General features: G+C 37.1%; 1 protein-coding gene across 5 annotated transcripts in view; it reads left to right on the forward strand.

Moving 5' to 3' along the window:
* Positions 1-19,987, forward strand: part of PAM (peptidylglycine alpha-amidating monooxygenase) — a 117,955-nt gene that overhangs the window by 36,616 nt on the left and 61,352 nt on the right. For all 5 annotated transcript variants that reach the window (XM_084225754.1, XM_084225755.1, XM_084225756.1 and 2 more), the window contains exons 2-3: positions 17,812-18,324; positions 19,419-19,539. In XM_084225754.1, the coding sequence (XP_084081880.1) occupies positions 18,233-18,324; positions 19,419-19,539 (213 nt within the window). In that variant the 5' untranslated portion in view covers positions 17,812-18,232. The remainder of the gene's footprint in view (positions 1-17,811; positions 18,325-19,418; positions 19,540-19,987) is intronic.

Below are 19,987 nucleotides of genomic sequence, written 5' to 3' on the forward strand. Positions count from 1 at the left end.
TGTGGAAGGGTTTGAGGGTACCCCTTGAATAGAAAAAGGGAAGGCAAGCATGGGATGTGATTTGGACCCACGAAAAAGACAAATCTCTTCTTGCTGGTGTGGAGGTTCTGTTATGTAAGTAATACCAACTACTTACCCTAACACTTAAAATGTCTTGATTGTAGCTGAAAAGTGCTGTGATGATTATACCATTTCATGCAGAACTACTGTCATTCTTTATCATCTGGTCACCTGGCTTCCATCTTTGACTATAGCCTTGATCATCACCTCCCTATGCCATGTTCTTTAGTAGCTTGATTTCATGCCTGAATTTCTGAAAGGCAGCTTGGTTGAAAACGAAGGATTTATGGTGTGTTTGTGGAACTTACACACTTAATTTGAGAGTTAAGGCGGGTAAGCTCCAAGGTGAGTTTGGAGTATGTATTATGTTTCCTGCCAAGGGATCATATCATACCCTGTGCTTTCGTACACACTTAAGAGTATCAGAATTGGAACTGATGTGTAACACTAAAGTCTTTCTCCCCTTTCCATCATGGTTGGATTTTTTAGATCCCCTTTATTGTAGTACTACCTTATTTTTATTTTACATTGATTTGTATTGTTAGCTAGTGAAATAACCTGTCTTATGCTAAACTGTCAATGTAATCCATTGGAAAAGCAAGTGTTTCCCCACTTGAGTTCATAATAGAGTTAAAAACTTCCAACTGTTCTCAACAACAGAAGTAGATACTGACTTTGTAATAGTGTGTTTAGTCTGCTGATAGTTGACCAGCTTCTTCATTATCATAAACTGGGTAAATTTTGTTGTACAAATTTCTTGTTGTATTTTACACCAAAACGCATTTAAAAGTCTGCTTTCTTTCTGTATTTTATCAATGGCTAAGGAGAACTTAAAATGTGACAATGAAACATTTTTGTGAACAATTTTTAGTGCTGACCTGAAAAAATATTTATCTTTGGAGTTTTTTTTACTTTAGTCTCAGATGTCTTCCTGAATACTTTAACTACTGCATCTCTGGAATTCGTTAAGATTCAGTGTTTGGGCCTCAGGTTGAGTAATTTACTTATAAGTAAAAATGTGTCTGAAACAAAAAGTAATGTAAGCTAAGTCTATGTAATGTTTTATATAGCACTTCAAATTGAGCATTTTGGAAAATTTTATACTGATCTTTTTTCTTTTCTTGCAAAAATGCATCATTTTGATCCAGAAAGAAGAAAATTTAGGAAAACAAAATAGTGTATTTATAATTTACAGAGTAATGGACATATTAAAAAATTGTGTCCAAATTATTGCATCCAAAAGTCCTATTCAAAATATTGTCTGCTATTTCTATATAGTGTGACTTTTGTATTTTCACTCCTCAACCCATACCCCTCACCTCCTTGATAGCTTTCACCTTATGTCAGAAAAATCAGTCCTGTTGAGTGGGGAACTAGGAATGGGGGATTTGGGCCTTCTTGCTAAAGAAACCAATGATGTGATCTCGGAGGAGCTAAAACGCTACTTTGACAAGTTATTGCATGCAAGTAGGTGAGTGGGTGTTGTATTTGGAAAAAATTCTAGTAAGCACTGTAATGCATAAGAAATCTTTAAATCAACTGTTCTTACATTATCAAAAAAATTGTTGGTATACCCTTAATAAGCATTAGTATGTTAATTTAAAAATGTTCCTTTTACTAGTATAAAGCTTAATTTTTCTGCTGGTTTATAAAGTTCCCTAATGTGACACGTTTGTAATTGAACTAGACAAAATATGAACGTGTATAATGACCTTCTTCACAAATCTGATTTTGGAAGGACAGTCTCATCTCTAGTTGTAGAAGTTTCATGCTGCTGCATTAAGGAACAATATTAAAATGTATTCTTAATAATAATTAAGAATGACAATTTTGTACAAATTTTTGATAGTAAAGTAGTTTTCTTAGCTTGTAATTGAACTAATGTCAAAATAGTTGTTCTGTATGGGAACTTGCTTGTTAAAATAAAAACAAGCAAAAAAAGTGTATGTTATGCTACAAATAGAAGTTATTGCCACATTTTCTTGCAAACATACCTGTCTGCTTATGAGTTGGTGGTTATGTAATTTGGCTCATAACCAGGTTTCCAATTCATGTATTCATGGATGAGTCTTTTCATGAATGTTGCAGCTGAGTTCACAAGATTAAACTTGCACTCATGTGAACAAATCACATCTCTTCTGATAGGCTCTATTTTTAAGATTATTCATTATTCAGGGTGATGGTTGCTTTGGTGAATCTGACAAAAAAGAATTGTAACTGTTTCTGAAGCATGGCCTGCTGATATTTTGCAGGGGGCTTGGATTTCCTTCCACATACTATTTAGTTTGAGTAGCTGACTGTTGATTTTACACACTTCCTTTCTCAGATAGATGAAAATCTTGCTCCAAAACTTCATTTTCTCTACAAATAAGAAATATTTGTGTCATGCATTTTTGGTATGTATTTTTTTTTTGGTATGTCAAAGGGATTTGTCCATGGGCATGCAGTAACTATGATATCTTTTCATAGTTTGTGATAATGATTTTACTTTTGTTGTTTTAAAACCATGAATCATGCCATTGTCCTTAATCTTACTAAGATTTGTTCCTGTTGTCTTTTGACAAACACAGAAACACGGTGGATCTCATTCCTTCTTCTGTAGAAGAAGTGTTTGTTTTGTTCCCTCTTTTGGCTAGGAATTCATGTACTGGCTGAGTACTAACAAGCTTTTTGTTACTACTTACAGAATTTGTTGGAGTAGCAAAATACTGTGACACGGGGCACAATAAATGATTTTTAAAATCTGGGACTCTAGGTGGGTATTTTGTGTTTTAGTTTTCATCGTTGCTGTTCTTGCAAGAGTCACGGAATATCAGGTTGGAAGGGGACCTTAAGGATCATCTGATCCAGCCTTCCTGGCAAAACCATGGTCCAGTCAAGATCACCAGCACCTTCTCCAGAGGGATCTTAAAAGAGCCCAACATTGGGAAATCCACCACATCTGAGGGGTGATTGTTTCAAGGGCTGAATGTTCTCATTGTGACAAGTGTTCCTTTGCTGTCCAACGGAATCTTCCCAGGAGTAGTTTATACCCACTGCTGCTTGTCTTTTCCTTGTGAAGTGGGAGTCTTCTTCTTTATAGGCCCCAGTGTTGAGAATTCCTGGAAGCATTTTTTTCTCAAGGCTGAACAAGCCGGGTCCCTGTTTGCCAGCCCGGGTCCTTGTGGTTGCTTTCCAGGACTGCTTTAATCCCCTGCAGACAGTCCTGCACTTCCCCAGGCCCCCTGCCTGCCCCACCCAGCTGGGTGAGTATTGTGCCAAGCCTTCTGAGGGCTTCCCTTTGTCCCATTCCAGCAAAGGCCAATCTTTGAAGAAACACCTTTTTCTCTTTCTCTGTGGGATGTTGGTTTTTGGTTTGTATTGTTAGTGTTAAATAACTAGTTGAATATTGTTAAGGAAGCTAGCAGAAAAATTGGTAGAAGGTCCTGTAAGTGTAGGTTTCTCTTTTTGCTACTTGTATTCTGTATTCCCTTAGTGATAAAGGACAGTCATTTATGTCCAGTTAGAATAGTGGACTGTTCTGGAGGAAGGTGGAATAGACAAATGAGGGTCCATCACAAAAATTCACTGCATCTTCTAAGCTGCTTTGTTTAGGTTGGTTTTAGCTCTGTTCCATAACATGTAATCTCTAAATAGAATAAATAGTAATAGGAGTAAAGTGGTAGGGGTTTTGAGCTGGCCTGGGGTTAAAATTACCTTTGAAAGGTTTCTTCCTGTGATCTTCAGTTTTTTGCTGTTGTCTGTGAAACTGCCCCATCCCCTCCTCCAATAGTGGATCGATGCCAAATGAATTCTGTATTTCCGAATACTTCCTGGCTCGCTCTTTTATAGGAGGTGTTACTTAACAAACACTTCCTAGAGAAGAATACTGCCATGCTGGCATGCACGAGGTGCTCAATGACAGACAAATCACCAAGGAAAGCAGCGTTTTTAGTTGGTGCCTTTTCAGCTAATCAGAATAATCACTTGACAGATGGAATAACAGAGGAAAGAGATTGCATTCTGAACCAAAAGGCAAAATACATAAAAGAATTACCTTAATTTCTTTTATTTTCCAAATATTAAAAAAAAAAACCAAAAAAAACCCACAAAGAAATAAACTTAATGTATCTACCTACATATTTACCATTGTTGTGTGCAGGGGGTAACTCACTTGCAACACCAATACAGAGTTTGTAATAGTGGTCATAAGCAATAAGACAAATACTGAGTCAAAGAACTGAGTCCTTTGCCAGCTGGGATTAAACCACAACAGTATGAAGAGATTTCATTGTAGCTCTTGAATTATCTTCCATTTCTTTCCCTACAGTGGAATTCAAGAGTCCAGCCATGAGTAGGATTCACAGGTGCTCAGGTTAGGAAAAATAAACTTTTTTTTTCTGTTTGCTATTGGAGGTTTCTGATGCATCTTTAATTTAATTTTAATTTTCAGTGAGCAGTAGTTATACAGTGAAAGCTAAAAAATCCACATTGGGTTCTAGCATGTTCCAGTTTCTCTTGACAGGTATCTGCCAATATCAGCAAGACAATCTCTGTAGTAAAATGCAGAGCTTAAATTTTTTGCTTTCTGATGTACAGGGTGAGAAATCATTAAACCAGACTTCTTAGGTTCTGTTCAAACTGTTTATTGCAGAAACGCTTTTCATCTGAATTCATTTCAACAAATTAGCTAAGTACAAGCCAACTCTTAAGATTCTTCTTTAACCTGAAATCATTGTCATTATGCAGGAATCAGAAAACATAAAGCGTGAGGATTTTGTAGAATGGTATAGGAAGGGCAGTATGATGATTAATCTTATACCCACATCTATCAGAGCTTTGTGGAAAACAGTAATAAATCAGTATCAAGCAAAGACATTGCTTCCTGTATTATGATTTTAACCCATTCTGTGTAAGATTCTATTAATAAACTAAAAGGAGCCTTACTGGACACAAATAGTTGGAAAAAATGGGTGAAGAGTACTGGTCTATTAAGAATGATCAGATGATCTTGCAAATCTTTCTGATCTAAGCTGGCAGCCTCATACAAGATGCATGATTTTTATGTAGCTTTAAATTATACTATAAACATCAAAACCAAACCATGCAGACATGAAATCTGGCTCTCTGGCTCTACCCAGTTCTGAGGAACTTTTGTCTACAGCAAGACTTTTCAAAACTTGAAACTTCCTGTTTCATTGCTGTTATTGGTGGACTGAATTTGTGTGTGTGTATATATATATATATATATATAAACTGAATTGTAAGTATGTGGAATCTAGTTAGTTTTTAACATTGTTGAATGAGAATTGCATTCCTCTGCATGTGTGATGTGGTTTTGTTCTTCCCATTTGCTGCAGTTCTTCATTCTCAAAGGTGTGCAGCTGTCTGTTTGCAGCTGTCTGTCACAGAAAAAGATCTTGTTTCTTAACATTTTTGCATTGCTTTGAAATAATTAATAATTTTTGTGGTTCATAATTCAAGTGAATGAGTGGGTGTCTATCAACTGATTTGTCATAAAAGTTTTTTCTTTATTTTTGCAATAAGGAAACTAGTACTATTTTAATGTTTGGAGTACTTTCTTGCAGAAATCATCTACAGTTTTTCTGTCTAATAGGTGTCAAATCTTTAAAAGGAAAAGTATGTCTAATTTTTTGGCACTTCTGGGGACCTCCTCTTGTAGCATGAAAGACTTCCTTCAGTAGTGTCCTTTCTTCCTTTTGTGTTCAAAGGTATCTGATTTTTCTTCTTTTCATTCAAGGATAGGTCTGCTTTTAAACTGTGCTGTGAGTAACGCTGGCAGTAATGTATTTCCTTTAGCTAAGGCAATTTGAAATTAAAATAACTTGAAATTTCTGAAATTACTGAACACACCCTGGGAGAGAGAAAATATGTATGACTCATGGCTGTTGACAATTTTTTTTTTAAATATCAGGCAAGATTTTCAGAATGAGATAAGTCCAGTGTTACTGAGAAATGGGAGTAACCAGAATGTCAGTAAGCTTTGCACTTGCCATTGCTCTCACATGTGAAAACTAATTGCATAAATAGTTTTATTGTTTTAATAGTTTTTGTTATGCTGAGGGAGAAGGTACTGTAGATTTTACATACATTTTCCTGTCTCTCATACATACTTTTGAATAATTAAAGGAAGTAAAATAAATGCGAAGATGTTCTTCCTCATAAGTCAAACCCTGATGTTGCATCAGACAAAATAGCCAGTAGAATTACTTAGATTTAAAGATTTTTCTGCCCCTGTCATTTATTGAATAGGGGATTAAACATAATTTGAATCACCTGTGTTTTGAAAACAAGTATTTCTGTAAAAATACAATTTAATTTTTTTTTTAATTCAGGTGTCCAGAAGGAATAAGCTGTCTTGCCCAACTTTGCCTAGTTTCAATTTCAAATACCTTTCTTCTACAAGTATTGTATTTGTTGCATGAAAACAATTTATTCGGGGATTGAGTCTAAAATTTAGATGTTGGGATGGGTATCCTACTATTTTTTATGTATCATCTTTTCAGTCCTAGTGGTGTATAGCTGAATAGCATTTTCCAGGGAAGAACACTTGATTGACTTTACTCTGGAAATGAACAAGCTTGAGAATCCTCCTTCATGCTCCAAGAACCAGAATAAAATACATTTCTGCAAGGAAATTTTATCAAGAGGTTGGGGTGTAGGTTGTAGAGAGCGGGGAACATATTCACAGTAGTTTAGATACTCCTGCTGGTTATTTTTTTTCTCCTTCATGGTTATTTCTCTTTTGGCTTGTTTTGTGTTATGGAGATAGCAAATAAACAAAACTAGTTATGATTTAAGGCTGGTGGGCATGTCAGCACCACATAGACCCTCTCTGCCTGGCCCCCCGTGAGCTGGACAAAACAGTCACAAGAAAATGAGAAAGCTCATAAGGTTGAGATGAAGACAGCAAAAGCTGCATGCACAAGCAAAGGATAGTAAGGAATTTATATCCTCCTTGCCATTAACAGGTTTTCATCACCTGCAAGAAGTAGGGCTCCTTCACCTGTAGTGGTTTCTTAGGATGACAAATGCCATCACTCCAAATGTTCCCGCAGTCCTACTTTATGTGGTTTGGAGTATCTCTCTGGCCATTTAGCAGCAGCTGTCTTGACTGTGTCCCCTCCCGACCTTCTCAATGATAAGGTGGTATTACAAGCAGGAAGGGCTTTGCCTCTGTGTGAGCACTGCTCAGCAACAGCTAAAACATCCCTCTGTTTTCAGTGCTGCTTTGCTTACAAATCCAAAGCATAAGTCCGTATAAGCTACTTGAAAGAAAATTTCCAAGCCAAAAGCAGTACAAATTATGCCCACAAACCCACACTCCATCCCCAATTCCATACTGTTCATATCATGCTCGAGGTCCCATGTTATCCATTACGTCCTTATTATCCTCACCACCTACACACCACTTCCTGTCTTTTGATGTATACACAGATCCTTTATGTATGGACACCCTTGTAAAATGCCCACAAATGTTCACTGAGTTCATTCAGTCCATGACTTGGAGCTTCATCTGTTCTGGTGATTGCTCAGGACAGAGAGGTGCTGTCTTGTGGGGAGTTACTGGGCACAAAAATCAGGTCAGGTCACAGCTGCACTTGTGCTGCCTTGTGTGAGTCTCGTCCGCTGCTGGTTGAGGTAGGTCCTTTTATAGGAATTCCTGTAGCATAAAATGAAAATCATGCATTGCAACAATTTAAAGGTGTTTCCAACCCTTAAGTCTCCAACCCTTGTCCCTTTGGGCCAGGTCGTAGGATCTAACATCCTCCCCTTGCCCCTGCTCCCGTGTGAAGTCCTGCCTGTGGGGTATGGGATATAATTCTTCAGGAATTGGTAAAATGTGAGTCCTCTCCTTAGCTACAGTATTTCCAGATGAGACTTCTCTAGTGTGAGCCCCCTGCGGGGTCACTGCTCCCTAATGGGTGTCATGAATTGGTGATTTAGATCGTTTAATGAACCACTGTCAAAGGGTTTTAGCAAAAGCATTATTAATAGGATGTTGTAAAACTGTGAAGTACAGTTTGGTGCCAGAGTTCACTCTATTACTGTGTGGCCCAATCATTTGAACAGTGATTCAAAATTACCAGGCACAAATCAAAGTTGCCATTCTACCAAGGCTATATGCAATATCAATCACTTTAAAAAGGCCTACCTTTGGGAAAACGGCCTCTTTACTTCAAGAAGCAACCTTGAGAGGCCACCCAGCTTCAGGGGAGATCACTCCCATGCTGTCTGGCAAGCAGAACTCAAAGAAGGCTCACTTAGGCTGTCATATTTATGGAACAATGCAGTTTGCTCGTAGTCAAATTGTGTACAATGGGACAAGCATGCATGAGACTCCTTGTGCCCATAACTTCCTTTGTTCTGTGACAAATCATCCTTGGGAAAGCCACTTGCTATTCATTTTTTAATCACATGATCAGTGTTCCAAGTTCCTGAGCATGGATGCTCACTGGGTCACTCTGCTCCTTTGTGGGTTTTCAGAGAACAGATAAAACTGGAGTTCTCGGCCCATTAATGGCTCGGATCTTTATCTTCCTTCAAACCCATACTGTTTGGCTAAGGGGACACATGCATCTGTCACAATGGGTACCTGTCTACAGCCCACAGCACCTGCCAGGAGCTGGCTCGGGTGTGGAGTTTCCCTAGGGCGAAGCTTACTTTAAAGCACATTCACCTGCTCCAGTGTGGAGTCCCTTTTCCTGATTTCTGCCATGGTGTTGGACGTTTTGTACATAGCAATGGAGCATAGTATGTTCTCAGCATTTCTTTCTTGCACTGATTTTCATTTCTGGTTGCTTTCCTGTATTATTCCTTTCTGATGTGCTTCGTTTTTCTTCCAGTTTCTCGTGAACTCTTGTCTTCCCATGTGAAATGGTGCCTTCTAGCAAAGGAACTTGGACCCCTTGATTATCCATTTATGTCCTAGTATATGCTATTACTGTACCTTTATTTAGGCACTGCATAGAAAAACCTTGTGCAAAATCTGTATCTCTAGAGGTGCTAGATTTCTAGCATTATTTTGATGTTTACAGAATTCTTTCTTTTACTCTTATGGATACTAGTTTTGAAAGCAGTGCATTTAACTAGTAAAAACTGTGTCATAAAAAGGCCTGTAATAGTTGAGGATTCATTTATCTGCTTTTAGCAAGGATCTTATGTTGCTCAATGTTAGTGAATATTAATTGGATTAATTGACTTGATTTTCATCTTCCATTCTCCTCATTATCTTTTTCCTTAATTGAGAGGTGTTGTTATCTGTGCCATGTGAAGCAAGGAAAGACAACAACATTACTTTTGTAATGAACTCTAAGAAACTTCTGTTGACTTATTTTCATTAATTGAACTTGCTTGTAACTTCTATGAAGCTACAATACTTCAGTTTAACTACCTGACCTAGACTGGGTATATAGGAATATGTTCCGTATTTTTACCTAGAATTACTTAAAAGAGGCATACAATTAGAGGGGTTAGGAAAAAGTTCTTAGTTTTTCTTCCTTTTTTTTATTTAAATTTATTTCTAGTGGCCATATATTTGTTATCTAAAGAAGGTTTATTGAGGCATGTTTTTGCAGGGACTGTGTCTGGAGTTGCAGGGTGTTGTCATGAATAGTATTTGGATTGACAGGTCATTCCAGCATCCTTCTGAGCAAATAGAAACTGTGGAAGCAATCACTCCAACATTCTTCTAAGAATGTTGTACTGAGCTAGGAATCACCATTTGCAGAACAACAGGCATAAAGGTGCAGTTCAATGGCATGTCCAAGGAGAGCTAAAGCTTGCTAGCATTAGCAGTATTCCTGTCACTGCTGCTGTCCTGACTCCTAGCTACACAGTGCTGTTTCTTTTTTTCTTTTCCAGTTCTTAGTTTCATCTAGTACCTTCGACAACTGCTCCAACTCAGTTATCTAACAAAGGAACCTACCCTGTCCCTACAGTGGGAAGTTCAAGAAACCTTGGGACAATGTTCTCAGGCCCATTGTGTGACTCTAGCCTCTTGTCCTGTGCAGGGCTAGGAGTTGGACTTGGTGATCCTTGTGGGCCCCTTTCCAGCTCAGGATATTCTATATTTTGATTTATTATCAGTTAAATGGAGTGGGATACTGTGAAATAAAAACACTTTTACAACCAGTTTCGCTCAGCCTCAACTTCACTCTTGATTCCTCTCATTTTCTGGGCTGTGCAGGGGAGTAGGGAATGGGAGTTGCAGTCAGTTTATAATGCTTTCTTCCTGCTCCAGAGTGGGGTCTCTCCTGTGCAAGACAGTCCTCCTTGAACTTTTCCAGCATGGGTTCTCTTCATAGGTTCAGTTCTTTGAGAACAGACTGCTCTAGTGTAGATCCCCCATGGGCTGCAGCTCCTGCCAGAAGCCTTCTCCAGCATGGACTTTTTAGGAACTGCAGCTTCCGTCAGGGTATATCCACCTTTTCTGGCATGGGCTCTATGGGCTGCAGGGGCCTGGAGCACCTCCTTCTCCTCCTTCCTCAATGACTTTAGGGTCTGCCCAGAAACAGCTGAGTCGTTTCTCTCAGTTATTGTCACCCCTCTCAGCTGTTGTGCAGTGCTCTTTACCCTTTCCTAAATGCCTTATAGCAGAGGCATCTCAGCATGGCCAAGAGGCTCAGCTTTGGGCAGCAGCAGGTCCATCTTGGAGCTGACTGGGACTGGCTCTGACATGGGGGCAGCTTCTGGTGTGTCTCAAAGACCCCTGCAACTAAACCCAACCTAATTCAATGTCCTTCTTAGTGAAGGAACGGGCAGTGAATTTAATTCATAGTTCATATGTAATGCATAATTGAACTTAAGTGCTTGAAATGATCTCTCATCTGCTTTATCCTTGGAGGCTAATCCTAGCTCTATAAAACATTCTTCCTTTAATATTTTCTATTTTTGCATAACAAAGGGAAAACAAAGGGCATTTCAGTGAACTTTTAATCTTACACTGTGCTACTGATAGTGATCTGGATATTAAATGAAAGCAGAGGCATCTTATGTATTTTCCCTTTTAAGCAAGTAATTAGTATCATCCAGCTTGTTCGCTTCTTCATTATCTGAAATTAGCAGTTTGCTAAAATGTTGTCTTTCTTTAAAAAGTGTTGATCTTTCTTGACAAGAGAATTTTGCCTGTTTTGATACCTGGTCAAAGCGGAAGCATTAGAAGATGTTTTATTGTGAATAAAATGCTTTTCAAATGTTATTAAAATGCATAGTGGGAGAACCAACACATGCTATCTTGTCTTAAAACTTCTGAAGCATATCTGTGACTCCCAAGAAAAGATTGGGAGTGTTTGAAGCGGTTTCAGGCTGTAAAAGTGAAGTCTCCTGTTTTACTAATGAGAGCACAACTGTATTATATAAACAGGAAGGAATTTCTTTTGCTGGTTTGCTTATATATTTCTGTTCTGTCAACCAAAGTACAATTCCTTGTTGTTAAACAAGTTTATTCCAAATAGTTTACAGTATGGTGATGGAGAGAATGAGTAAAAAATCTTACTTTGAACTCTCTAGCATGTTTTGAAAAATCTTAGCTTAGGATTCAGAAATTGATATAAGTTTCCAGAATTTCCAGGAACAATAATTTTATTTTGGTTTGAAACACACTGGTAAGTGTCTCTAGATTGTACAATATTAAAATTCTTTTTCAGGTATTTCTTTGTCTCACACCTGATTGTTCATTGTGTTGAGGAGTAGCATCTGTTGTATTTACCTTAGGAATGGGAGGAAAATGTGACTAGGAAGGTAGTCCTAGGACAGCTTTACTTGTTGGGAAATAACCAAGTCCTAAGAAGAGGCTGTTCAATAGGATCACATTATAAAGTAGTAGTTAAATCTTTTCTGCATCTTTTTTTTCTTTCACATTTTTTTCTGTTTCCACAGAGTCATCACACAGTATTAAAAAATTAACAATTCTAGATGTTTATCTGACATAATCAAATCTGCTTAATCTTTTAAGTTTGTCTCTTCTGTCCCAAATCTGGGAGATGCTGAGAATGACAGCTGGGTGCAGGGGTTGGTGACAGCAATTCTGACACCTTCAGTTGTGGTTTGTTTGCCTCCCTTGGTTTTTCTGTGTTTTCTCATGCATATCCTGATGCTCAGCAAAAAAATTTGAGGCTCATTTTAGTTTCTATGTATTCTATAAATTTTTGCCGACCCTTGGAATAATATCCTTGCTTTTTCTTTGCATAAATATATACATATAAAATAATCTGTTCCTTTGCATCCTTCTGTTTGTGATTTCCATAACTACTATTGCTGTATGAGTTGCCTACTAAATACAACTGAATGGTTTCTTTATTAATAGGGTTCGCTTATGGTTTGGGGCCATAGGGTTTATGATTTTCTCTCATTACAGCAGTTAGGAAGCTGCAAGTTCTTTTGTGAACATGTTGGTCTCCAGAAGGAAAGAGTGTCAAGAGTTCTTCATCTTCCATTTCTTTGCTCTATAAAACTTCAATTAATTTTAAAAACAACAACAAAAAATCAGTCTAGTGGATAAAACTTACCATACTTAATGAATTGACTGGGCATTTGAAGGATTTTACTTAATTCTTTGTTTTTCTTGGTACAGGTAGTCTATCTTAAGATAGTAAGTAGACCTTACTTTCCCAGTAGGAAACCCATAAAAATGCTTAATGGATCATCAGAATATCTCAAAATAAGCTTAGATACACATATTGAACTTTTTTCATATGTTGTGTTGCCCTTATAAACAATCTTTTTAAGGAGAGCCTAATAGGAATTACCATTATGTTCTTCCAGTTAAACAGGAAACATACATATTGTCTTAATTTCAACCTATTTGGAAAGCATTCAAAGAGCAAATCCTGTTAGAATGAATCCAGTTTCACTGCTGTAATGCATACAAGAAAATTAAAATCCCAGTCCTTTATTTAATGTATTAATATTGTTCTTCCTATGATGGATGAGGTAATAGGTTTCTGTATAATATTTCTTTTAAAAATAGGCATCATACTTATTCTCAGCAGAACAAATTTTGGAGAAGGTTAATTTAAGCAGCATTAAGAGCAATCGTGTTTCTCTTTTTTTATTATCCCTTTGGTATTAATATCTGAAGTTTTTGTTGGTAGCAGAAGAATCGCATTTGCGCAATATAAATTAACACTAAAGGCAAGCCATATTTGAAAAGCTACCATATTTATTTTTTTAAAATATGTTTAATACTGCACCAAATCCAGTAAGGGTTGCTCCCCAAGCAGGGGGCAGTCCCAGCTGTATGCTCACACCTTTTTGTTGAGACAGAAGGCCAGCAGTTGCCTGCTGGCACACTGACCAATTGATCTGATAGAAAGTTAATACACTGCTGGAGTGGGCAGGGGGGATGGCATCATCTTCCTGAATAAACACAGAGCAAGAAGAGAAAAATACAAGACAGCCAACAATTACAAGGGGTGATTGGAGGTGCTTTTCCATGGGGCAGTCTTGTACTACAGAGGGTTGTTGTGACCCAAGGGCAGGACCCAACACTTGGCCTTGTTGAACCTCATCCATCTGGCTTCAGCCCATTGATTAAGCCTGTCCAGAACCTTCCTGCTCTCTAGATTAACACTCCCACCCAGTTTAGTGTCATCTGTGAACTGTCTTAGGTGGCACTTGATCCCCTGGCCCAGATAACCGTTAAAGTTGTTGAGTGAGTTTGCACCTGGCTTCATCCTCTTTCTACCTTTCCTTCATATATTTCTATACCTTGACAAGATCTCCTTGAGTCTTCTTTTTTGGGGTTGAACAGTCCCCGCTCTCTCAGCCTGTCCTGGTAGGATTGATACTCCAGTGTATTCAGCATCTTCATGGTACTTGCTTGGACTCTCCCCAGTATGTCCATGTCTTTCTCACACCAGGGAGCCCAGCACAGGACACAGCACTGCATGTATGGCTTCACCAGCACTAAGGGGAAGGATGCCCTCTGTGATGTCCTGGCCATGCTTCGGCTCATGCAGTCAAAGGCATCAATAGTCCTTCTGGTGGGTTAGCCTTGGCTAAGCATCAGGTGCCCATCCCAAACTGCTGAGCTGGAGAGGGGAGAGAAGATATAATAAGAGGCTCATGGGTCAAGATAAAGACATTTCTTCTGCCTGTCAAGGTCCTTCTGCATAGCAGCCCAAAGCTCTGATGTACCAGTCACTTGTCCCAGTCCAGTGTTATCTGCATTATACATCTCCTAACCCCTAGATATGTTTTGTGAGATATTTTTTATTAATGTTGGGTATCAAAGGTTGTCTGATTTGATGGCTTCTTTTGAAATGTGTTTTCCTATGAATCTGTGTCCTAGGTGGCTGCATTTAGTACATTACTTAATTCCTAAGATGATTCCACAACATATTGATTATCCTGTGTAATTAGAAGCAAAGTGTTCCAACCTGGAGGCCTAGCTGCAGTTCATTTGTTGAACTGGCTATTTTTTGTATATCCAGCTGTGGTCTGCGCTTAAAATTTTGCCTAAGACAAAATGTGAACTTGAGTCTAGCTGAAGGCAGAACACAAGGAATCCTTGCTCATTTCCCTTGCTTCAGTGCATAAGAAACAAAACCAGAGATTCATGTATGAGAAATTACCATCTGCGAAAGACTTGGATATTAATCCCCATGAATTATGATAATCGTCTAATTTCTCTTTTCTTTGAAGGTGGTGGTGGTGGAGGATGTGGTTTCTGCTTCTGGCTTGTTCTCTTGCTACTGTATATAAAATGTTCCAGTGACTAAACAGAAAATAAGACAATACTATAATATGCTTTATAAACTTGTGGTTAATATAGAACTTTTTTATGCAGATGATTTTTGGAAATGAATTGCTATTCTTTTAAAAGGAAGACTCTAATTTGTATAATGTCACATTGATATATTGTTACTCTGATTTGCATACTATTTTGAATTCCAGCTTCTTGCCTGCCTCTCCTCCCCTGCCTCTCCTCCCCCCGCCCCCATCCAGTCTTTATGGTAGTTGCTTTAGGCTGGTTTTTTTCTATTTTACTCCCTTGTTTTTTTCTTTGTTTGGGTGAAGCATGTGGGATAGAATAGCATGTTTACATTGCCCAATCTAATTTTCATCTCCCTTTTTCTGCTTTCACTGTAGTCTTTGTCATTAATTATGCCTTTTACTTTATTACTTCTGTTCCCTTGGGATCTCTTACCCCAAATTGAAAGCATAACAGTGGTATCTAGATGTCCACATAATGAACCTTAATTGTTTAATCTTATTACTGAATCTCTCATCCTTGCTCTTTTCCCTCATCTAATATTTTTATGTATTGCATCATACCTAAAATTACATTGGAATAGCTTCAGGATAGCCTTCTTAAATTTTTTCCTCTCCTTTCCTTCCAAATGTAAAATTTCATTGGGCAGGGATATAATCTGAAGTATTAGCTACATTAAACCTCATATTTCATATGCATACATTAAACCTCATATTTCATATTTATCCAGCTGATAAACCTTAAAAAGCACTTGGAGATGAAATTGGACTGTTTTTAAGGAGAATATACAGATGTGTATTTAACTCAGTACAGCCTAATTTCTTTGTTTTTTTGAGACTATTCCAAATTATTGGTTTACCCCCACCTCCTGTGGTCAGCCACAAATTGTCACATATTCTGTTAGCATTAACATGTGTTCTGGTGATTTTTGCTATTACCATATTTTGCTATGGTTAACTTGTAGTGAGAATTGAAAGCTGCTATAGAGAAGCCCTTGTATTCCAGATGGGGAGGGACTATTGGCCTGGTTTCTTAGTTCCTTTATTTTATATCTTTTAAATTAAATAAATGTCATTTATTAAATTGTATACCATGTAGATAGATGTTTGTAACAGACTTGATCTAATAGATCTCAGACTTAGTGAAGCCAGTATAAGCTAAACATTTTTTCTTATTTCTAGTTATTGGAAAATATATTTTTATATTTAAAAAAAAAATAAGTGTAATTTTGTGTATGCTACAACTCATTGTATTCTTCCTGTCCCTGTTCTTCAGATTTCTTGCTTGTCAGGTGCATTTCCATAATGGTATAGGAAAAAAAAAAACCCACTAGAATTTCTTGGGTAATACAGCTAAAGAAAGGTAGTAAAACTTCTGGTCAGGTAGTTTACAAAGGCACTGAATAGTTACTGTTATGTAGTTATTCCTTTAAGAGTGAAAGTAGTGAAGCCTTATTTTATTGTAGTTGACTTATGTGAAGCATATCAGCATGTCACACTTGTCTTTTTTGTTTGTTTTCAAATGGTTTTTGGTCTTCATCACAGCACAGTCCTTTGTATGTGTTGCAGATTTGTATAGTTCACCAATGAAAACTATTTAGATTCCTTCTTCAAATAAAGAAGCGGAGACATGAAAATTTACATGAAAAAAGGAATTAAGATTGTATCATTACTTGCATGAGTGGTTTTGGACAGTCTTGGTATATTTTCAGCCAGCTGAAAACTTAATATGTGGTTTTTTTCAGTTGTTTGTGACTAAATCTTTTTTGCCATCCTTCAGAGTTGCAAGTTTAATGTTGATTACCATAAGCAGATTTTTAAATCTTGCTAATAGCCCAATGCAAATCTAGTGTAGCTGTTTACCAACAGGCAGTGACTGTTAAGCCAGTATAGCTTCTTAAATTTATGCTTAAACACTTATTTATAAGAAGCCTTTTTGGTACATGTGCCCTGAAATGGGAGTGATTTTTTATTTTTTTTAAATACATGGATTTTCATTGGTTTCATGTCAGAATCCTTATTTTCTATTTCATCCTTATGAAAGTATTTTGACTGCCTTCTAGGGGATGGAAGATATTTTAATTGGGGTGGTTTTTTTCTTATTAGTATTTATACTAATCTAGAATACACTATTTAGTATATTCTATTTATACTAATTTATAAGAATTATTGCACAGTACAGTTGTGTATGACTATGACTGGAAATTTTCCTTCTGCCAAAACTGGAATTCTCAAAAAATAGAAGAATACTAATATATATGTCTTCAGTAAAACATGGTGTAAATTTTCTAGCATAATTATTAAAGAGTACTAAAATTTTGAAATTAAATACCATGTGTATTAAAAAGAGGAAGTAAGAACAGTTGAAATTAAACAGTGAGGAGACTAATGGTTTATGCTGACATACCCTCAGTGTGTGAAAGGATAGAAAACTACTCAACTAATATAAAGCAGTCTGATGTCAACAGTTCTGGTTACTGTATTTCCAAAAATAATTTTTAAGTATCTTTTTCCTGAAGTGGGTATAAAAGCAGCTAAAGTACATAAGAAACAGATACTTATTAATGACATAATGATTTCTTACAGCTTGAATTAAAAGTAAAATATTCTCCCAGTCTGCAATATGTGCAGAAACATTTGGTGATAGTTAATAAGATTTACGAACCTTGATTCTTGCTATGTCAAGTTGGTGCTTTTTTTTCCCTGCTGGTAGAACACATAATACTAGTGTTTGCATATGTGAAATACTCCGTACTTTGCATTTTATATATTGAAGAGGTTTTATATTTCTTCCCATCATGTAAAATATGTTTGAGAGTACATTTTGTATATCAAAATGAAATGTGTCTCTTTCTGATCCTTTATGCAGGGAAGGGTAGGAAAAGAAGGACTCAACAGAACGAATGCAATCCTTACTGGGTTGGGCTAAAGCTCATGAAAAAACCTGTTAATGTATTAAAATACCTCAGCAGTGATTTGCTGAGAGCTAATGCTCTAATGTGTTAGTCACCCTTAAGCTCCTTCTATTTTTTACAGGTTCTAAAGGATGACTGATGCTGGTTTCTGTGATGCCACTTGAAGTCTCCAGTGCTGTGGATTGATAAGTAACATGCAGATTTAACTGCACAACCTGGGCAGAAAGCAACGGGAGTGCTAGTCCTTTTCAGCTCCTTAAGTGGATAGAAGTACAGTGTCATCTCTCTGCAAGGGAAGATTCTTCAACAGCATTTTATAGCTAATAAAACAGACAACACAGTAGCATCCACCTTCCTGATTTACAGTGCATTGCCTTCCAAGACAGATGGTCTGTCAGAAGCTGGAGGATGCCTGCAGAGCACATAATAATGAAGTAGTGAAATGATACTGCTGCTGCTACCTGATTGTCGAGATCACAGCTGATAGAACTGCACTGCCCTTTTCCTGCTTGCCTAATCAGGCCAGAAATAGCAGGGTGGACATGGCTGGCTTCGTCAGCAACCTGCTAATACTGCATCTTCTGTTTCAAAACATCTGTTTGGGTTTCAGAAGCCCACTTTCAGTCTTCAAGAGGTGGGTTATGCAAGGGAATACTATGTATTAAATGCATGCAGTCAAAATATTACGAAAGTGTGAAAAAGCATGTCTTAGATAAAAATGTGTCATGGTATTTGTTCAGTGTTGATCATTGCACAGAATTTTCTCTCTGCAATTTGAAATGGCACTGTTGTCATACTGAAAACAGAAATTCATGTTTTATCCATAGGGTTTATATCCATCATTAGATAGATGGATAAAGTGGCAATTAATACAACCTTTTTTAGTAACACTACAGCTATTTGAGGCTACACAGATGCTGGAGTTAGCTTGCAGGGTAAGATTGTGTTTTAACAAGAAAAGATCAACTAAGCTGAACAGTCCTGAGAAATTTAGGGGCTGTTTGAATTCAAAGTTGCATATGTAAACTTAAATGTAGTGCAGACAAGAGAAGTAGCCTCTCAGCTCCTGAAAAAAGGATTTTACTGTTATTGGGGTTGGGTACCATGTCACTTCTGTATACATGTATGTACATAGCCAAAACTTGTATCAGTGTTGCATCAATGTTTCTCATGTCTTACCATTCAGTTCTTTACAGTGATCTACATTATTTTTACAATTAATTTATACGTTGCATTCAATACAGAATTTGATGTTTGCTTGATGTTGCCAAGTTTACTGTTTTACTTTGCTACTTGGAGTAGCATAGAAATTGCTATAAATGCCATAGTGTTCGAATTAAAAATTGCCCCTTTGCATGTAATTTAAGTTTAATCTGTATAGAATTATAAATCATAGTCTCAAAAACACCCCCCAAAACTGTTCTGAATTATTAATGGTACTCAGCATAGTGTAGTGAACTAATTCTCTGTCTCTACATCCATGTGCCTCCGACAATTTTAGGATGAGGTAATAGATTACAGTTTCAGCTAACATTTTCCAAACTAATTATCTTATTGCTCAGATCAGGAACTACTTCAGTAAGTACTGCATAGCTAAGATGCTTTCCTCACTCCTGGAACTATTCAGCATTGTCTAACATCTTTACTAGTTCTGTAAAGACCCTTCTTTTAAGAAAGACATAACAAAAATCAATTTTGAAAAAAAAATCTTTCTTCCTTCTTTTTCAGATATAAAGATACTAGCACATCTCTTCCCAATGAATGCCTTGGAAGTGACCAGCTGGTGATTTCCTTAGGTCTGTCAGATTTTGCACTGGACATTCGGATGCCTGCAGTGACACCTAAGCAGGTGAGAGACTTGCAGGTTTTGCCTCTTTCTATTCTTTGAATAAGCTAGGAAAACAATGCCTTCCCTATAACATCACTTATTAAAATGAACAAAAAAATTAGGGTAACTTTTATAAATACATAACTTTTATAAATACATATCAGGGTAACGTATAAATGCATATCTATATGTACTTCTCAGAGAAAAGTAGGCAACAAAAAAGTAGCCTCAAATGAGAGAAAAATCTCTTCATAGAATTAATTTTAATTGTGAAGTGTTCATTTCATAAAACTGAATTGTTGAAGTTTTATAATGTGAAATATTTCTAGCTGTGCTAGTAAGACATGAAGTTGCAGTTTACACCAAATCTCAGAATATGCATCAGGGACTCTAACTACATTAAACTGTACATTGGTGCAGTTTCAGCAAGCTGAGAGAAAACAACCAAAAAGCATTTTAAAAGGGGTAA

This window comes from Fringilla coelebs (genome assembly GCF_963513975.1).
Source record: "Fringilla coelebs genome assembly, chromosome: Z".
In the NCBI taxonomy this organism is placed as follows: domain Eukaryota; kingdom Metazoa; phylum Chordata; class Aves; order Passeriformes; family Fringillidae; genus Fringilla; species Fringilla coelebs.